This window comes from Narcine bancroftii, chromosome 7 (genome assembly GCF_036971445.1).
Source record: "Narcine bancroftii isolate sNarBan1 chromosome 7, sNarBan1.hap1, whole genome shotgun sequence".
Lineage (NCBI taxonomy): Eukaryota > Metazoa > Chordata > Chondrichthyes > Torpediniformes > Narcinidae > Narcine > Narcine bancroftii.
Window position 1 is genome coordinate 7,077,236 of NC_091475.1, and position 15,458 is coordinate 7,092,693.

The window sequence follows — 15,458 nt, forward strand, 5'->3', positions numbered from 1 at the left end:
TTTCAGCATCTGCAGTTACCCTCCCCCCGCCCTCTCTCCCCCCCTCCCCCCCGCCCTCTCTCCCCCCCCTCCCCCCCCGCCCTCCTCTCCCCCCCCCTCCCCCCCGCCCTCTCTCCCCCCTCCCCCCGCCCTCAACTCCCCCCCCTCCCCCCCGCCCTCTCTCCCCCCCTCCCCCCGCCCTCTCTCCCCCCCCTCCCCCCGCCCTCTCTCCCCCCCTCCCCCGCCCTCTCTCCCCCCCTCCCCCCGCCCTCTCTCCCCCCCTCCCCCCGCCCTCTCTCTCCCCCCCTCCCCCCGCCCTCTCCCCCCCTCCCCCCGCCCTCTCTCCCCCCTCCCCCCGCCCTCTCTCCCCCCCTCCCCCCGCCCTCTCTCCCCCCCTCCCCCCGCCCTCTCTCCCCCCTCCCCCCGCCCTCTCTCCCCCCCTCCCCCCGCCCTCTCTCCCCCCCTCCCCCCGCCCTCTCTCCCCCCCTCCCCCCGCCCTCTCTCCCCCCCTCCCCCCGCCCTCTCTCCCCCCCTCCCCCCGCCCTCTCTCCCCCCTCCCCCCGCCCTCTCTCCCCCCCTCCCCCCGCCCTCTCTCCCCCCCTCCCCCCCGCCCTCTCTCCCCCCCTCCCCCGCCCTCTCCTCCCCCCCTCCCCCGCCCCTCTCTCCCCCCCTCCCCCCGCCCTCTCTCCCCCCCTCCCCCCGCCCCTCTCTCCCCCCCTCCCCCCGCCCTCTCTCCCCCCCTCCCCCCGCCCTCTCTCCCCCCCTCCCCCCGCCCTCTCTCCCCCCCTCCCCCGCCCTCTCTCCCCCCCTCCCCCCCCGCCCTCTCTCCCCCCCTCCCCCCGCCCTCTCTCCCCCCCTCCCCCCGCCCCTCTCCCCCCCTCCCCCCGCCCTCTCTCCCCCCCTCCCCCCGCCCCTCTCTCCCCCCTCAACCCCCCGCCCTCTCTCCCCCCCTCCCCCCGCCCTCTCTCCCCCCTCCCCCCGCCTCTCTCCCCCCTCCCCCCGCCCTCTCTCCCCCCCTCCCCCCGCCCTCTCTCCCCCCCTCCCCCCGCCCTCTCTCCCCCCCTCCCCCCGCCCTCTCTCCCCCCTCCCCCCGCCCTCTCTCCCCCCCTCCCCCCGCCCTCTCTCCCCCCTCCCCCCGCCCTCTCTCCCCCCTCCCCCCGCCCTCTCTCCCCCCCTCCCCCCGCCCTCTCTCCCCCCCTCCCCCCGCCCTCTCTCCCCCCCTCCCCCCGCCCTCTCTCCCCCCCTCCCCCCGCCCTCTCTCCCCCCCTCCCCCCGCCCTCTCTCCCCCCTCCCCCCGCCCTCTCTCCCCCCCTCCCCCCGCCCTCTCTCCCCCCCTCCCCCCGCCCTCTCTCCCCCCTCCCCCGCCCTCTCTCCCCCCTCCCCCCGCCCTCTCTCCCCCCTCCCCCGCCCTCTCTCCCCCCCTCCCCCCGCCCTCTCTCCCCCCTCCCCCGCCCTCTCTCCCCCCCTCCCCCGCCCTCTCTCCCCCCTCCCCCCGCCCTCTCTCCCCCCCTCCCCCCGCCCTCTCTCCCCCCGCCCCCGCCCTCTCTCCCCCCCTCCCCCCCGCCCTCTCTCCCCCCTCCCCCCGCCCTCTCTCCCCCCCTCCCCCCGCCCTCTCTCCCCCCCCCTCCCCCCGCCCTCTCTCCCCCCCTCCCCCCGCCCTCTCTCCCCCCTCCCCCGCCCTCTCTCCCCCCTCCCCCGCCCTCTCCCCCCCTCCCCCCGCCTCTCTCCCCCCTCCCCCGCCTCTCTCTCCCCCCCTCCCCCCGCCCTCTCTCCCCCCTCCCCCCGCCCTCTCTCCCCCCCTCCCCCCGCCCTCTCTCCCCCCCTCCCCCCCGCCCTCTCTCCCCCCCTCCCCCCGCCCTCTCTCCCCCTCCCCCGCCCTCTCTCCCCCCTCCCCCCGCCCTCTCTCCCCCCTCCCCCCGCCCTCTCTCCCCCTCCCCCCGCCCTCTCTCCCCCCCTCCCCCCGCCCTCTCTCCCCCCTCCCCCCGCCCTCTCTCCCCCCCTCCCCCCGCCCTCTCTCCCCCCTCCCCCGCCCTCTCTCCCCCCCTCCCCCGCCCTCTCCCCCCTCTCCCCCTCCCCCCGCCCTCTCTCCCCCCTCCCCCGCCCCTCTCTCCCCCCCTCCCCCCGCCCTCTCTCCCCCCCCTCCCCCCGCCCTCTCTCCCCCCTCCCCCCGCCTCTCTCCCCCCCCTCCCCCCGCCCTCTCTCCCCCTCTCCCCCGCCCTCTCTCCCCCTCTCCCCCCGCCCTCTCTCCCCCTCTCCCCCCGCCCTCTCTCCCCCTCTCCCCCCGCCCTCTCTCCCCCCGCCCCCTCTATCTCTCCCTCCCCCCGCCCTCTCTCCCCCGCCCTCTCTCCCCCCGCCCCCTCTCCCTCTCCCTCCCCCCCGCCCCTCTCCCTCTCCCTCCCCCCGCCCTCTCTCCCTCTCCCCCCGCCCTCTCTCCCTCTCCCCCCGCCCTCTCTCCCTCTCCCCCCGCCCTCTCTCCCTCTCCCCCCGCCCTCTCTCCCTCTCCCCCCGCCTCTCTCCCTCTCCCCCCGCCCTCTCTCTCCCTCTCCCCCCGCCCTCTCCCCCTCTCCCCCCGCCCTCTCCCCCTCTCCCCCCGCCCTCTCCCCCTCTCCCCCCGCCCTCTCCCCCTCTCCCCCCGCCCTCTCCCCCTCTCCCCCCGCCCTCTCCCCCTCTCCCCCCGCCCTCTCCCCCTCTCCCCCCGCCCTCTCCCCCTCTCCCCCCGCCTCTCCCCTCTCCCCCCGCCCTCTCCCCCTCTCCCCCCGCCCTCTCCCCCCGCCCTCTCCCCCTCTCCCCCCGCCCTCTCCCCCTCTCCCCCTCCCTCTCCCCCTCTCCCCCCGCCCTCTCCCCCTCTCCCCCCGCCCTCTCCCCCTCTCCCCCCGCCCTCTCCCCCTCTCCCCCCCGCCCTCTCCCCCCGCCCTCTCCCCCTCTCCCCCCGCCCTCTCCCCCTCTCCCCCGCCCTCTCCCCCTCTCCCCCCCGCCCTCTCCCCCTCTCCCCCCGCCCTCTCCCCCTCTCCCCCCGCCCTCTCCCCCTCTCTCTCTCCCCCCGCCCTCTCTCCCTCTCCCTCTCCCCCCTCCCTCTCTCCCCCGCCCTCTCTCCCTCTCCCCCCGCCCTCTCCCCCTCTCCCCCCGCCCTCTCCCCCTCTCCCCCCGCCCTCTCCCCCTCTCCCCCCGCCCTCTCCCCCTCTCCCCCCGCCCTCTCCCCCTCTCCCCCCGCCCTCTCCCCCTCTCCCCCCGCCCTCTCCCCCTCTCCCCCCGCCCTCTCCCCCTCTCCCCCCGCCCTCTCCCCCCCTCTCCCCCCGCCCTCTCCCCCTCTCCCCCCGCCCTCTCCCCCTCTCCCCCCGCCTCTCCCCCTCTCCCCCCCGCCCTCTCCCCCTCTCCCCGCGCCCCTCTCCCCCTCTCCCCCTCCCCCCCGCCCTCTCCCCCTCTCCCCTCCCTCTCTCCCCCGCCCTCTCTCCCTCTCCCCCCCTCCCTCTCTCCCCCCGCCCTCTCTCCCTCTCCCCCTCTCCCCCCGCCCTCCGTACCTGGCTGTCCGCCCGATTCTCCTCCCCGTCGCTCCCCTCCTTGGGCACGGGGCTGGAGCTGCCCTCCGGCGCCTTCCTCTCGTTGCGCTTCGACACCGACCTTCTGTTCCAGAGGTAGAAGACGCCGACCCCCAACAGGGCGGAGCCGCCGATGGCCACGGCCAGCTGCCACCGCGACACGCCAGTGTCGGCCTGCGAGCCCACGGGCTTAGAGGCCGCCATCAGGGTGCTCAGCACTCGGGGAGCGGGAGGGATCAAGGGGCGGGACATCCGCTGGAAAGCACTTCCGGGGCGAATCAGCTGAGAGGCCGCCATCAAGGTGCTCAGCAGTCGGGGAGGGGTCAAGGGGCGGGACATCCGCTGGAAAGCACTTCCGGGGCGAATCAGCAGAGAGGCCGCCATCAAGGTGCTCAGCACTCGGGGAGGGGTCAAGGGGCGGGACATCCACTGGAAAGCACTTCCGGGGCGAATCAGCTGAGAGGCCGCCATCGAGGTGCTCAGCACTCGGGGAGCGGGAGGGATCAAGGGGTGGGACATCCGCTGGAAAGCACTTCCGGAGCGAATCATTCGCCTATGACAAGGCCGGGAGGTTGACCGCCACCTCATGTCGGGACACCCAGAATTTACCCCTTCACCACTTTAAACGGCCAAATATTCTTTGTATTAATTCTCAAGTTTTCTTCCTGCTACCAAAAACTCCACCTGTCTATCATTTTGGACTCCTTTCCTCAACTTGCTTGAGAACAATCACCAGACTGGTTCCTCAGATGGCAGGTGAATCATTTTTTAAAAATATTTTATTTTCAAAGACAGATAAACAGTACCAAACATTTTCTTGTTATGCAACATAATTTCCAGAGTCCAGTATTCCCCCCATTATTCTATTCCCCCTTTTATTCCCTTCCCCCCCACTTATTCCCTTCGCCCCTTTATTCCTTCCCCCCACTTCTTCCCCCCCCCCCCCCACTATTCCCTTCCCGCTCCCCTCAACTTGTATGAACACCCAATAACATAAGAAAAGTAGTCCAGTCTCATCAGGATCTATGACCTTCCCCTAAGTTGAAGAGATCCTGGTGCTAAATAAATCATATATGGTGATACCACCTTCGTTGCAGTAAGAGTAGCTAAGAGGCTGACTCCTCCTGACCGGCTGTCAATCAGCCGACCGGAATGGGCCACCTCAAGGGGCTGACTCAGCCTGGCCAGCTGTCAGTCAACCAATCTGAATAAACCACTTCAGGGGTGGAGTCAGCTGTCAATCAGCCAAACTGAATAGATCACCTGAGGGGCTGGCTCCACCTGGCTGGCTGTCAATCAGCCAACCTGAATATTAACCTGAGCTGGCCCCCTCCTGAGCCAGTTACATGGGAAGCCACCAAGGCATGAATTGGTGTTCAGACTTTTACTGGAATAAAGCTTGTACGGTCTTTTGAGTTTTGTGTTTGCTTGCTGTTACCTCAGTACACCACACGATAAAGCAGTGGTTCTTAATTCAAATTGTTCTGACAAATGTTTCAGATGTAATAAAGAAACAGGATTTTGTTACCCAGTGTCATGGGTATTAAATTGTTCTGGGTTAAGGGTGTATTGGGAGACAACCCCACCTTCAATCCAATATATTGATGTATTTTTTGCCATGACTGTAATACATGTTTTAATATGTGGTTACCCATTTTTTTGGAAATTAATTTGGTGTTCCATTTGTATATAAACTCTCCCGCTGACCTTTCCCCTATCGTGTGTAGTCCAATTTGTGCCCAGGAAGGGGGCCCCTCTCCCTCAAACAGTGAGGCAATAAACCTTGCCTGGGAAGCCCCTTAATATTTCTTGAAATCTGGTAGTTTTAGACCCCTTAATTTATATTCCCATGTTAATTTTTTCATGGAGACTCTAGTCACCTTCCCGTTTCACAAAAAGTTCTGTCATGTTCATTGAGCATCTTGAAGAAGCGCTGGGGGAATGGAATGGGCAGAGTTTGAAAAAGATATTGCAGACTTGGCATCATCTCCATTCTTATAATGTTATGGGTAGAGCTCTCCTAATCAAGTCCTCCTCAATCTCCAGAGCAAAGGGAGATAATTTAACATATATACATCGCCTAAGGCATATGATGCCTTCCTGTGGCCACTTAAATTGGCTTCCCTGTTGATAGGGTTTATAATTCCCTTTAGTCAAAGGCATGATCTCACTTTTGTCCAAATTTACTTTATATCCTGAGATCTTCCCATAATCCTCCAGAGTGGTCTTCCGTTTGGCAAGCTGTTTTCTAGGGTCTGTCAAAGATACTAACACATCTTCACAAATAGATTGATTTTGCGTTCCACCAGGCCCACTTTGAACCCCTTTATGTCTGGATCCCGCCGAATGGTTTCCGCCAGCGGCTTAATGGCCAATATAAACAGAGCTGGCGACAAAGGGCAGCCTTGCCTACTAGATCTGCCTCTTGCAATAATTTTGGCCTGGGGTTTGTGATACAATGTTCTCATTCAATTTATAAATGTTTGTCCCAGTTCAAATTTCTCCAGCAAGTTCCACTCCAATCTGTCAAAGGCCTTCTACACATCCAGAGATACAGCCATCCCCGGGTCCATCCCCAACTGTGCCAGAGGTATTATATGAAACAATCTTGCTACATTATCGGCAGTTTACCTTTTTCGAACGAATTCAGCCTGATCCAGATTTGTTTCACCAACCTATTGGCCAACACTTTAGGTATAATTTTATAATCTATAAGAAGCAGGCTTCAATGGATCCTTATTTTTTTGGGGATCACCGTGGTAATTGCTGTCGATAAAGTCTCTGGGAGGGTATGTGTTTCTGTTGCTTCATCTACCTCCTTCATAAGAAGGGGCATTAAAAGATCCTTAAATTCTCTATAAAATTCTATGGGGAACCCATCCTCTCCCAGGGATTTACCTGCTTGTAGAATACTCAAAGTGTGTTCATTGTCTTCTTTTGAGAAAGGGCCATCCAGCCCCTTTCCCTCTTCTTGATCCAAATTTGGCAATTCCAATGCAAGCAAGAAATTGTCTATTTTAGCAGGGTTCCCCCCACCCCCCATCCCCTCCCAATTCTAAATATCTTGAATTGCCTTTTCAATTTCTTTCCTCTTTAAAATAGTGATGATCCTATCGAATATCTCCATTACTTTCTCCACCCCTTTTTACACTGAAAAGTCGTGTTATTGCCATCTTTGGAAGCCATGTTGCTTGTTCACACTGAACCGAAAAAAGCCGGATCCATGAATCCAAAACGCTCCACCTCTGAGACTACCTGCCTTGGTGGATCGAAACCGGGTAAGTCTAGACCTCCTCAAATCCACCTTCAATGCTTTCACACAGCACTTGAAAGGAGGATAAAATCCAGCTTTCAAGTGCTGTGTTAAAGGGGCTTCTGATTACTCTCCCTGGGCCAGTTGCCATTCGGTCTGTGCACCAGAGGTGGAAACAAAATTCACAATAATGACTTCTATTCATATTATTCCGTTAATGGAACACAAAGTCCTCATGAAAAAGTTGCAATGAATAAAGAAAGATATAAAAAATTAATAGCACTTAGTTAATGTGGTAAATTTTAATAGATAGCAAGGCAAACATGTTTAGGAAGGGGACTTCAGGGCTTTGGCTTCCAGATCTAAATCTTGATAAGGGGCTCAAGCCTGAAACATTGGTTATGTATCTTTATCTTTGCCACATAAAGTACTGTGTTTGACCAGCTGAGTTTCTCCAGCATTGTGTTTTACTTCAACCACATTGTTAGCAGACTTTCCTGTTTTACTCCTGTCTACTGAGAAACTCTGTGAAATCTTTTCAAAGGATGCCTGTCCTGAAAAAGTTCTCCTTTGCTTTCCGAAGGGAGTTCTGTGGGATTCTCTCTCACTGGTCCTCATCTTTAATCCTTGCTGCTCTCAAGTTCTACGATCATGTACTCTCTCAAACTCGCTCCCAAAAAAAAAACCTTGATGAAGGGCTCAGGCCCGAAACGTTGGGTTATGTATCTTTATCCTTGCCACTTAAAGTGCTCTATTTGACCAGCTGAGTTTCTACAGCAGTGTGTTTTTACTTCACCCATGGTGTCTGCAGACTTTCACGTTTTACATCATAGCAGTAAACCGATTTAGGTCCAATATCTAAATAAGCCACAAGCACGTACCAGAGCAGTTTCCTACCCAATGAATATATAACTTGTTACTGTAGTTTTCTATGGAGGTATCCTAATTTATTGGACATTTTTTAAATGGCATGGGGTTCATTGAAAGCTAAAGGATTTCTTTAGCATTAACTATTCGGGGCCTTTTGCCAGGGCATCCAACATTTAAATAATTCCCAGTCCCAATATCATCCATCATCAAAGCAAATTGTCACTTTCTTCATGGGGCAGGGACAGGTGGTGATGGGAAATCCCTACCTTATCCAGGTGCCACCTTGTGATGTTCCATCAAAGATCCATGATGCTCACTCCATCCTCCACCAGCAGGAGGCAAACCTAAGCCACTATTGAAAGCAGATTATAAAATTATACCTAAAATGTTGGCCAATAGGTTGGTGAAACAAATCTGGATCAGGCTGAATTCGTTCGAAAAAGGTAATATCACCATTTTCAGTGAGAGTTTCTGCCCATGTGCAGCAAGTTTCACACTTCTCATGCAGTATTGCAAGGAAGGAATGGCCTCTCTGTGACAGCTCACAGAACCCATGGGGTTTTCAGTTCAAAAACCCATTATAGTGTTGCAGATGTGTGGTTCTTCCTGTAGATTTTCATGAAATTGGCACATGCCATTGTCACTTTAACCTGTGTGCTTTAAAAGCAGAAGAATTTCAAGTTCTCAGAAGATTGTAGACTAAAATGGGCTACAAAGATACAGACAGATAAAATATTAGAGAAATTTAAAGATCAGGATGTTTTCTTAAACCATTAAATGACCATTAAATGAATTCCTCGACTGCCTTGGCCAGCAATCTGCAGCCTGTGTGGGTTCCTTGCCTCGAGTCACCAACAGTCCCGCCACCTGTGTGTTCTTCAGCCTCAGAGACTTTTATTAGTCCGCAGCTGTGTCATCGTCCCGTGGGTTGTCACCTCTGCTTATTCTCAATTGGGGGTGGGATGGGGGACGGTTGAGGGAAGGGTAGTCTCCCCGTTTTCTGGTGCCCTGCACCAGTCCTCTGTTTCCCCAGAGTTTGCAAACCCTCATAGCTGCTGTCGACTATAGGTGCCACATTCATGGGCCCAGACCCCATGGTCACAGGTATTTAAAATAAACTACCGTTGGCCCTTTTAACGGGCTGTTTAAAGCCTGTATGGAGACGTCAGAAGTAGGACTTGGTGTGGGAACACTGTGGTTCCACTCTCCACAGGTCTGCATCAGCTGCAGCGCTGTTGTTACAGCAGCTTAGACAGTGCCCACCATTCACTTGAGCTTTTGTCTCTGGATGGAGTTACCAAGCAGGCAGAAGATAAGATTTGAGGGTCCTAAAGGCTCCTTGTAAAGATGCAACATCCTCACTGACTCCTGGGAATTACTGACCTATATTTGCTCAATGTAGAGAAGCAATTGAGGGCTTAGAATCCTTATGTTCGGAGTAGAAGCCAGGATGATTGGCAAAAGAAAGGCACCACCTCACAATCTACCCACTTGCCCGCCCCATGAAGCACCTCCTGTCCCATCTGGGAAAGCCTGTAGTTCCCACATTGGTCAAGCCAGAACCCACAAACTTGGAATGAAAGCAGGTAGACTTCGATCCCAATGGACTGCTTAAGAAACAGAAATGAGGCATAAGCTAAACCTCAAGTACAAATAGGTTAATTTGGGTTTGAGAAATATACATTTCATAATTTCCCTGTTTACTGTCATCAACATTACCTGGATTGAAACTCGTGGCGGGACATTGCATTGAGAACTAAGTCATCTGTAAGGTCATCATGGCTATCGGTCGGGTCATGGATGATGGCCTTCATTCCAACAGAGCAAAGAAGATGCCTGTGCGTATATTTGTTTAACATGTACTTGATGTTGCACTCCAAGAAGCACACGATACTTCACAAATCAACCAACTAATTCCAGTGGTATGAAAACCACGACGATTGGAGCTGATGGATTTGCTACAGCCTTCGTCCATCTTCACAACCATTGAATTCAGAGTAACTTTGTCCACCTTTGAGGATTTGGTTGGATTGTTCTTTGTCAGAGACCTCACCCTCAACCTTACGTGCACAGTTATGTTTGAGCATGGGCAACGGGAATGCAAGAAAATGACATGATAGAGAGTTTAGTATTGCATGTGCAGATTCTATTTTTTTATCACACCATGGAATTGAGAATTCTCAGATGCAGCAAATCACGTGTTTGATCCTAATATATGGATCAGCCATCCAGATTCTCGTTAAAGTATTGGATTTTGGAGATTGACAGAAATCCTGCCATAATCTCCTTACTGTTGAGTGGAGGAAATATGACCTCCCTGCTTGTCTATAATGTGTGTATTGCAGGTGGTCACATCTTCTCCCTGAATGAAGAATCTGAGGTTCCAATTTTATTATGTGCTCGTTTCCTCTGTAATCTCCAGTGATAGTAGGAGATTATGGAAAGTAGAAGCACGTTATAAAAATATTGTTCAAGTTTCTTTGTTCTATTGAGGATGAAAACTTGGACTTGGTGTGCAATTGAATATTGATGGCAGGGGCTTTCCATAGCTCTTTTCTAGAATTGTCTTCACTCGTTTCCTCTGTAATCTCCAGTGATAGTAGGAGATTATGGAAAGTAGGAGCACATTATAAAAATATTGTTCAAGTTTCTTTGTTCTATTGAGGATGAAAACTTGGACTTGGTGTGCAATTGAATATTGATGGCAGGGGCTTTCCATAGAATAGGTATACATCTTGTTCCCAATCCTCTCCATTGACTACAACCTATTATCTCTACAAGATCCACTTATATTTCAAGGCACATATCATTTTTTTCAGGCGTCAGCCTACATTTTTTTCATACCTTGGTGAAGGGCTCAAAATGTTGGTTATCTATCTTTATCTTGGCTCTGTAAAGTACACTGTTTGACCTGCTGAGTTTCTCCAGGATTGTGTCTTTATTATAATTTTTTGTCCTTGTTTTTGAATTTTTTCAGGTTTTTTTCAGGTTTTCTTCAGGCATAGAGCATTACTGGAGGGAAACGCATTTGGGAAGTAGAGGCTCCAGAGCTTTCAGGAGCCCATAAAAGCCCAGAATAAACGGTGAAGGGAGCATTACATCGTCCAAACTACTCACCCACCTGCCCAATCAAGAGCCTCCTCTATGTTAATGTACAGCCGTGCCTGCCAGTCCCTCATTGGCTTGATCAGAAAGTTCAGAACCTATTGAAGTGGAGTGGAAGTAAGTCATCTGCAGCCCTGATGAACATAAGGAACAATTGTGGCAGGTGCCAATAGCATAACGCAGTGAGTTCATCTTGAAGAGGACTGATTCCTCACTGAGGGTCATATACAGAACTACAGCCTGTGGAAATTACAAGTGGGAAGGGCATCTTTTGTGAGCCTTCCTCCTTCACTCCGTTCTCACCATGTCTGCTCTGTGCATCCTCAGCCATACAGTAGTCCAGTGTAAGTACCTACACATGAAGCTACGACTAGTTACTGCAAAAGCTTTTGAAGTTGGGACACCCCATCAACACCTGTGATACCCCTCCCTGCAAAATCTGATTTTTCAAACTTGCACCAACAGCTATGTGGGAAAAATCAGCATAAATCAAGCAACTAACTTGCTTAGACTGAACAAATGCTTTAAGCAAGCCATTTTAAACAGGAGATTTGGCCATCTTCTTGCTGGATCTGTATTAAGATGCGAGAGGTTGATGGAAGGGGTTAACTGCAGTGCTGAGCTCCAAATGGCAATCATTTTTACATGCTGATTGACAGGAATATATATGATTTGCATACTCCTGCAAATATTTCAGCTGCGCGCGCGCACACACACATACACGATCACCAATATGGTGGTCAGCAGAACTTTGGCTCAGAATGTGCCAAGGGTCAACTAGCAAATTGAAAATTATTCAAAAAACACCATGATGTTCCAAGCGTTGATTATCTCATTCCATTCTGCAAACAGCAGGGAGTAGCCAAGATACTCCTGTATGCAATCATAGGGAATGCACTGGATGAACCATGACAGTGTGTAGAGTTAGTGGAGAGTCACTTTCTTTGCATGCAGTAAATAAGAGGGTGTATCTCAGGTTTCTAACTACCCCATGAACTAGAACGTTTAACAATTGCCCCTCATTGGGCATCGGTGATTTCGCCAGGTCACTCTTCAGCAGCACCCATGAACCATTTTGACTTCCTGAGCAGAGGGACATCAAGAATTTACTTTCTAAAGTTATCCTCTTTTAGAGGGCAGTTCCTGCTCTATTTTCCTTTTTCTGGTCAAATGGCCCATTCCCCCCCCCCCCCCTATTAAAAATCCCTTTCTGTCTTAGCAGCCTGTAAATATTAGCTTACCCCTAGCTGGTTGATGGGGTGTCATCATTATTTCTCATTGGGTTCATCAATCTTCTACTAATCTCTAATTTAAGATTGACAAATCATTTGTAGATTTGCAAAACAATTGGATTATCACAAATCAATGATGGAAACTGGTAGGTGATTGAAGTAATAATTCAAGATAGAATTGAAATAAATGTAACTTTTCAATTTATCCAGATCATTTGTCTCACGGAAGAAAAAATATCGAAACTGAATCTTACAAGAGGAAGCAATTTAATCTATTCCACCTTTCACTGCAACCTTCTACCCTGAAAAAAAATTATTGAAGCGGAGGCATAATGCAGTAGTATCATATTAGGTATTTGGCTCAATGTCAGGAGGCTGTTTGTTCATTCCCTTCCGGAGACAAAACCTAAGGTCAGTTCTTCTCGGAGAGCCCCTCTGGATTGAGGTTGAGTCAATTCTCTTCTGGTTTTGTCGATTCTGAGGTGGCTAACGATATCAGTCTTCAATGAGTTTGGTTTTGTTAAAGACCTTTTGGTTCATAATATAGTTTGTATATATGAAAGGTTGAGATATACAACCAAACAAAGCTGCATCTTTCTGGATCACGGTGCATACACTTGCACACACAATACACAATATAGTAATCACATGCATATAAAAAGATAGAATTTAAAATAAGTATATTTAAACATTTTAGGATTATTTACTTGGTTCAGGATACAGTAATGCATATTATATCAATTCTAAATGAAGGGACAGTCAGTCTCATATCACAGACTGCAAAGTGACGGAGGTGGATGCAGTATTCAGAAAAGCTCTCCACATACATGGGCCTATTTGGAACCATATCAACAATGTCTGCATCTCCCAAAGTTTACAAATTTGGGCTATCTTCCAACTTCTTGCCAGATCGACATTCACTTACGAATAACACTGGACAACAATTTTTTTCAAAAGGTTTGCTTCCTAAAAAAAAAAATGGGGATTATGATTGACAAAGTACAGTATATGATAGGAAGCCAGGGGAACATGACCCAGACCTTATCGAGGGCTCAGTAGTGGAGAAGATCAAGAACTTCAAATTCCTGGGCGTCAATATCTCTGAGGATCTGTCCTGGAGCCTCCATGTTGATGAGGTGTCTGAGGAGATTCGGTATGCCACTGAAGACTCTCGAAAACCTCAATGGGTATACAGTGGAGAACATTGTGGCTGGTTGCATCACTAACTAGTATGGAGGTGTCAACGTTCAGGACAGGAAAAAACTCCAGACATCCAGGCACTAGACCACTCCATCAAAGACATCTACAAGAGGCGGTGTCTTACGGAAGTAGCCTCTATCCTCAAGGACCCCCACCACCCAGTCCATGTCCTCTTCACTCTGCTACCATCAGGGAAAAGGTATAGGCGCCTAAAGATCAGCACTCAGTGGCACAAGGACAGCTTCTCTCCTGCTGCTATCAGATTCCTGAATAATCAATGAACCAAAGACACTGCCTTACTTTTTTTGCACTATATTTATTGTTGTAAGGTGGTTTATATGAACGTTTGCACTGTGACGCTGCCGTAAAACAATGAATTTTGTGACTTGTTCATGACAATAAATTCTGATTCAACGTCAAGATAATTTCAAATTTGCTGTATCACGTAGGAAGTTGGAGAAACATTAAACTAACTTATTGAGTTTAGCAGGTTTCATCGCATAATGATGCTGACACATTGCATTAGTTCAACCGACCTAAAAATGTTTTTCCCTGATTTTAATTTGTACTCAGCATCTGATGCCTCTCATGTCAAACAATAGTTGGCCAGCATTGAATGATTCTAGTTCCCCTGATACCACTTTTCCATGGTGGCAAAGTCCTGGTGAAGCCTTTCACCCTGTTTGTCACTGACTGCACCAAGATCAGCAGGGAAGACGTCCAAGTGAGAATGCAGAAAATGAATTTTCAACGACATGTGACACCATGATTTTGTCGGGTTGAAGTTGACTGAAACGATGACAGGAAACCCCCAAAATAGGTTTTATCTAAAAATAAAGTATATGATAGGAAAGCTTTTAGTGATTTTCGTGATCAGCCCCCCAAAATCCATAAAATACACTCAAAAGAGTTCAGGAAGCAAAATTTTTGCTGTTCAGTGGAATAAATCATGAATAATTGGTGTTAAATATGCATCAATTATGCAATACATCCAAAGGATTACTGGTAGTCAGCTGACTATGGTTCTGGTAGAGTGGGATCCATTCAATTTATGTCTTGGATGGTTGCCTCAAAATTGGTTGCAATAAGCAAGGAAATGTGCCAACACAAAATTGATCTCTTGCCTGATAAATTGCCTGCAACAATTAAGGAAAGCTCTGTCCTTGTCACTGCTGGAACAAAGATAAAGATACATAAGGAACGTTTCAGGTTTGAGCCTGTCATCAAGGTTTCAGCAAAATGTGCCTGAACAAAATGGTGTGGGGCAGGGGCAGTGGGGACCACAGTCTCACAGACAGGAGGAAATAAGATTGATAAGGGAGGGAGAGCAAACCAGCAAATGAGAGGGGGGGGGGGAGGCTTTGTGAATGGAGAGATGGAGGAAAGAAGACAGAGGGATGGGAAAGAGATGAAGAACAGAGAGTAGGCTAGCAGAAATCGGAGAAGTTGATGTTAATGCCATCCAGTTGGAGAGCGCCCAGACGGAATATTAGGTTTTGTTCCTCTAATTTACAGATGGCCTTGCATGAGGCAAACGAGGCAGATGGCTGAAGCACATTCCAAAGTAAACAGAGTATGCTATGGTGAACAGGGAATGTTTTTTCCACATTTGAGTTGCTGTCAGTGCCCAAGTAGTAGCATCTCTGCAGTTGACTTAGGAAGGGCCAGGGTCAAGCAAATGACGTGTCCATCTTTAAATACCCTGAGCCCAAAGAGCTTTACGTCGCATCCCACCTGGACATGATTAAACGGCAATGTGAATATTTTCAAAATTTATCATCAGTAAAATGATGCAGAAAGGTCAAGGTGTCTCTAAACTTCCTGCTGATTGGACCATTTCCAGAGTGCACCAGCAGATCCTTTTCCTCATTTGCTGTTCACTGCATCAACAGAGGTCAATGAGGCGCAGTACTTAAGTACTAAGGCACTGCATTTTGACAACTGTGCTCAATTCCCAAGTGACTGGATTCATAAGTAATAATGATCCACGCCACCCAGCACACGCTCTGTTCTCACTGTCACCCAGGTTCAGGAATAACTACTACCCTTTCACCATCAGACTCCCCAACGACAAACTCAATCAGGGGCTCATTTAAAGACTCTTACTTTTGCACTTTATTGTTTGTGTTCTTCTCTGTATTGCACAGACATAAATTTTAATGTCTTTATTGGTTTACAGGTTTTTTGCACTACCAATAAGTGGTAATTCTGCTTCTCCCACAGAAAAAGAATCTCAGGGTTGCATGTGTGTACTCCAACAATAAAACTGAAATCTAAATCTAA

General features: G+C 51.7%; 1 protein-coding gene and 1 long non-coding RNA gene across 2 annotated transcripts in view; one reads left to right on the forward strand and one right to left on the reverse strand.

Annotated features, from left to right (window-relative positions):
- The window catches only part of tomm70a (translocase of outer mitochondrial membrane 70 homolog A (S. cerevisiae)), a 36,640-nt gene extending 32,878 nt beyond the window's left edge, over positions 1-3,762 (reverse strand). The window contains exon 1 of the mRNA XM_069888710.1: positions 3,498-3,762. Within this exon, the coding sequence (XP_069744811.1) occupies positions 3,498-3,719 (222 nt within the window). The 5' untranslated portion in view covers positions 3,720-3,762. The remainder of the gene's footprint in view (positions 1-3,497) is intronic.
- A 304-nt stretch (positions 3,763-4,066) lies between these two features.
- Positions 4,067-14,445, forward strand: LOC138739754 (uncharacterized). Its single transcript, XR_011342392.1, has 3 exons — positions 4,067-4,271; positions 10,616-11,087; positions 12,186-14,445. It is a non-coding gene; the product is annotated as an uncharacterized lncRNA (long non-coding RNA).
- The last annotated feature ends 1,013 nt before the right edge of the window (positions 14,446-15,458 follow it).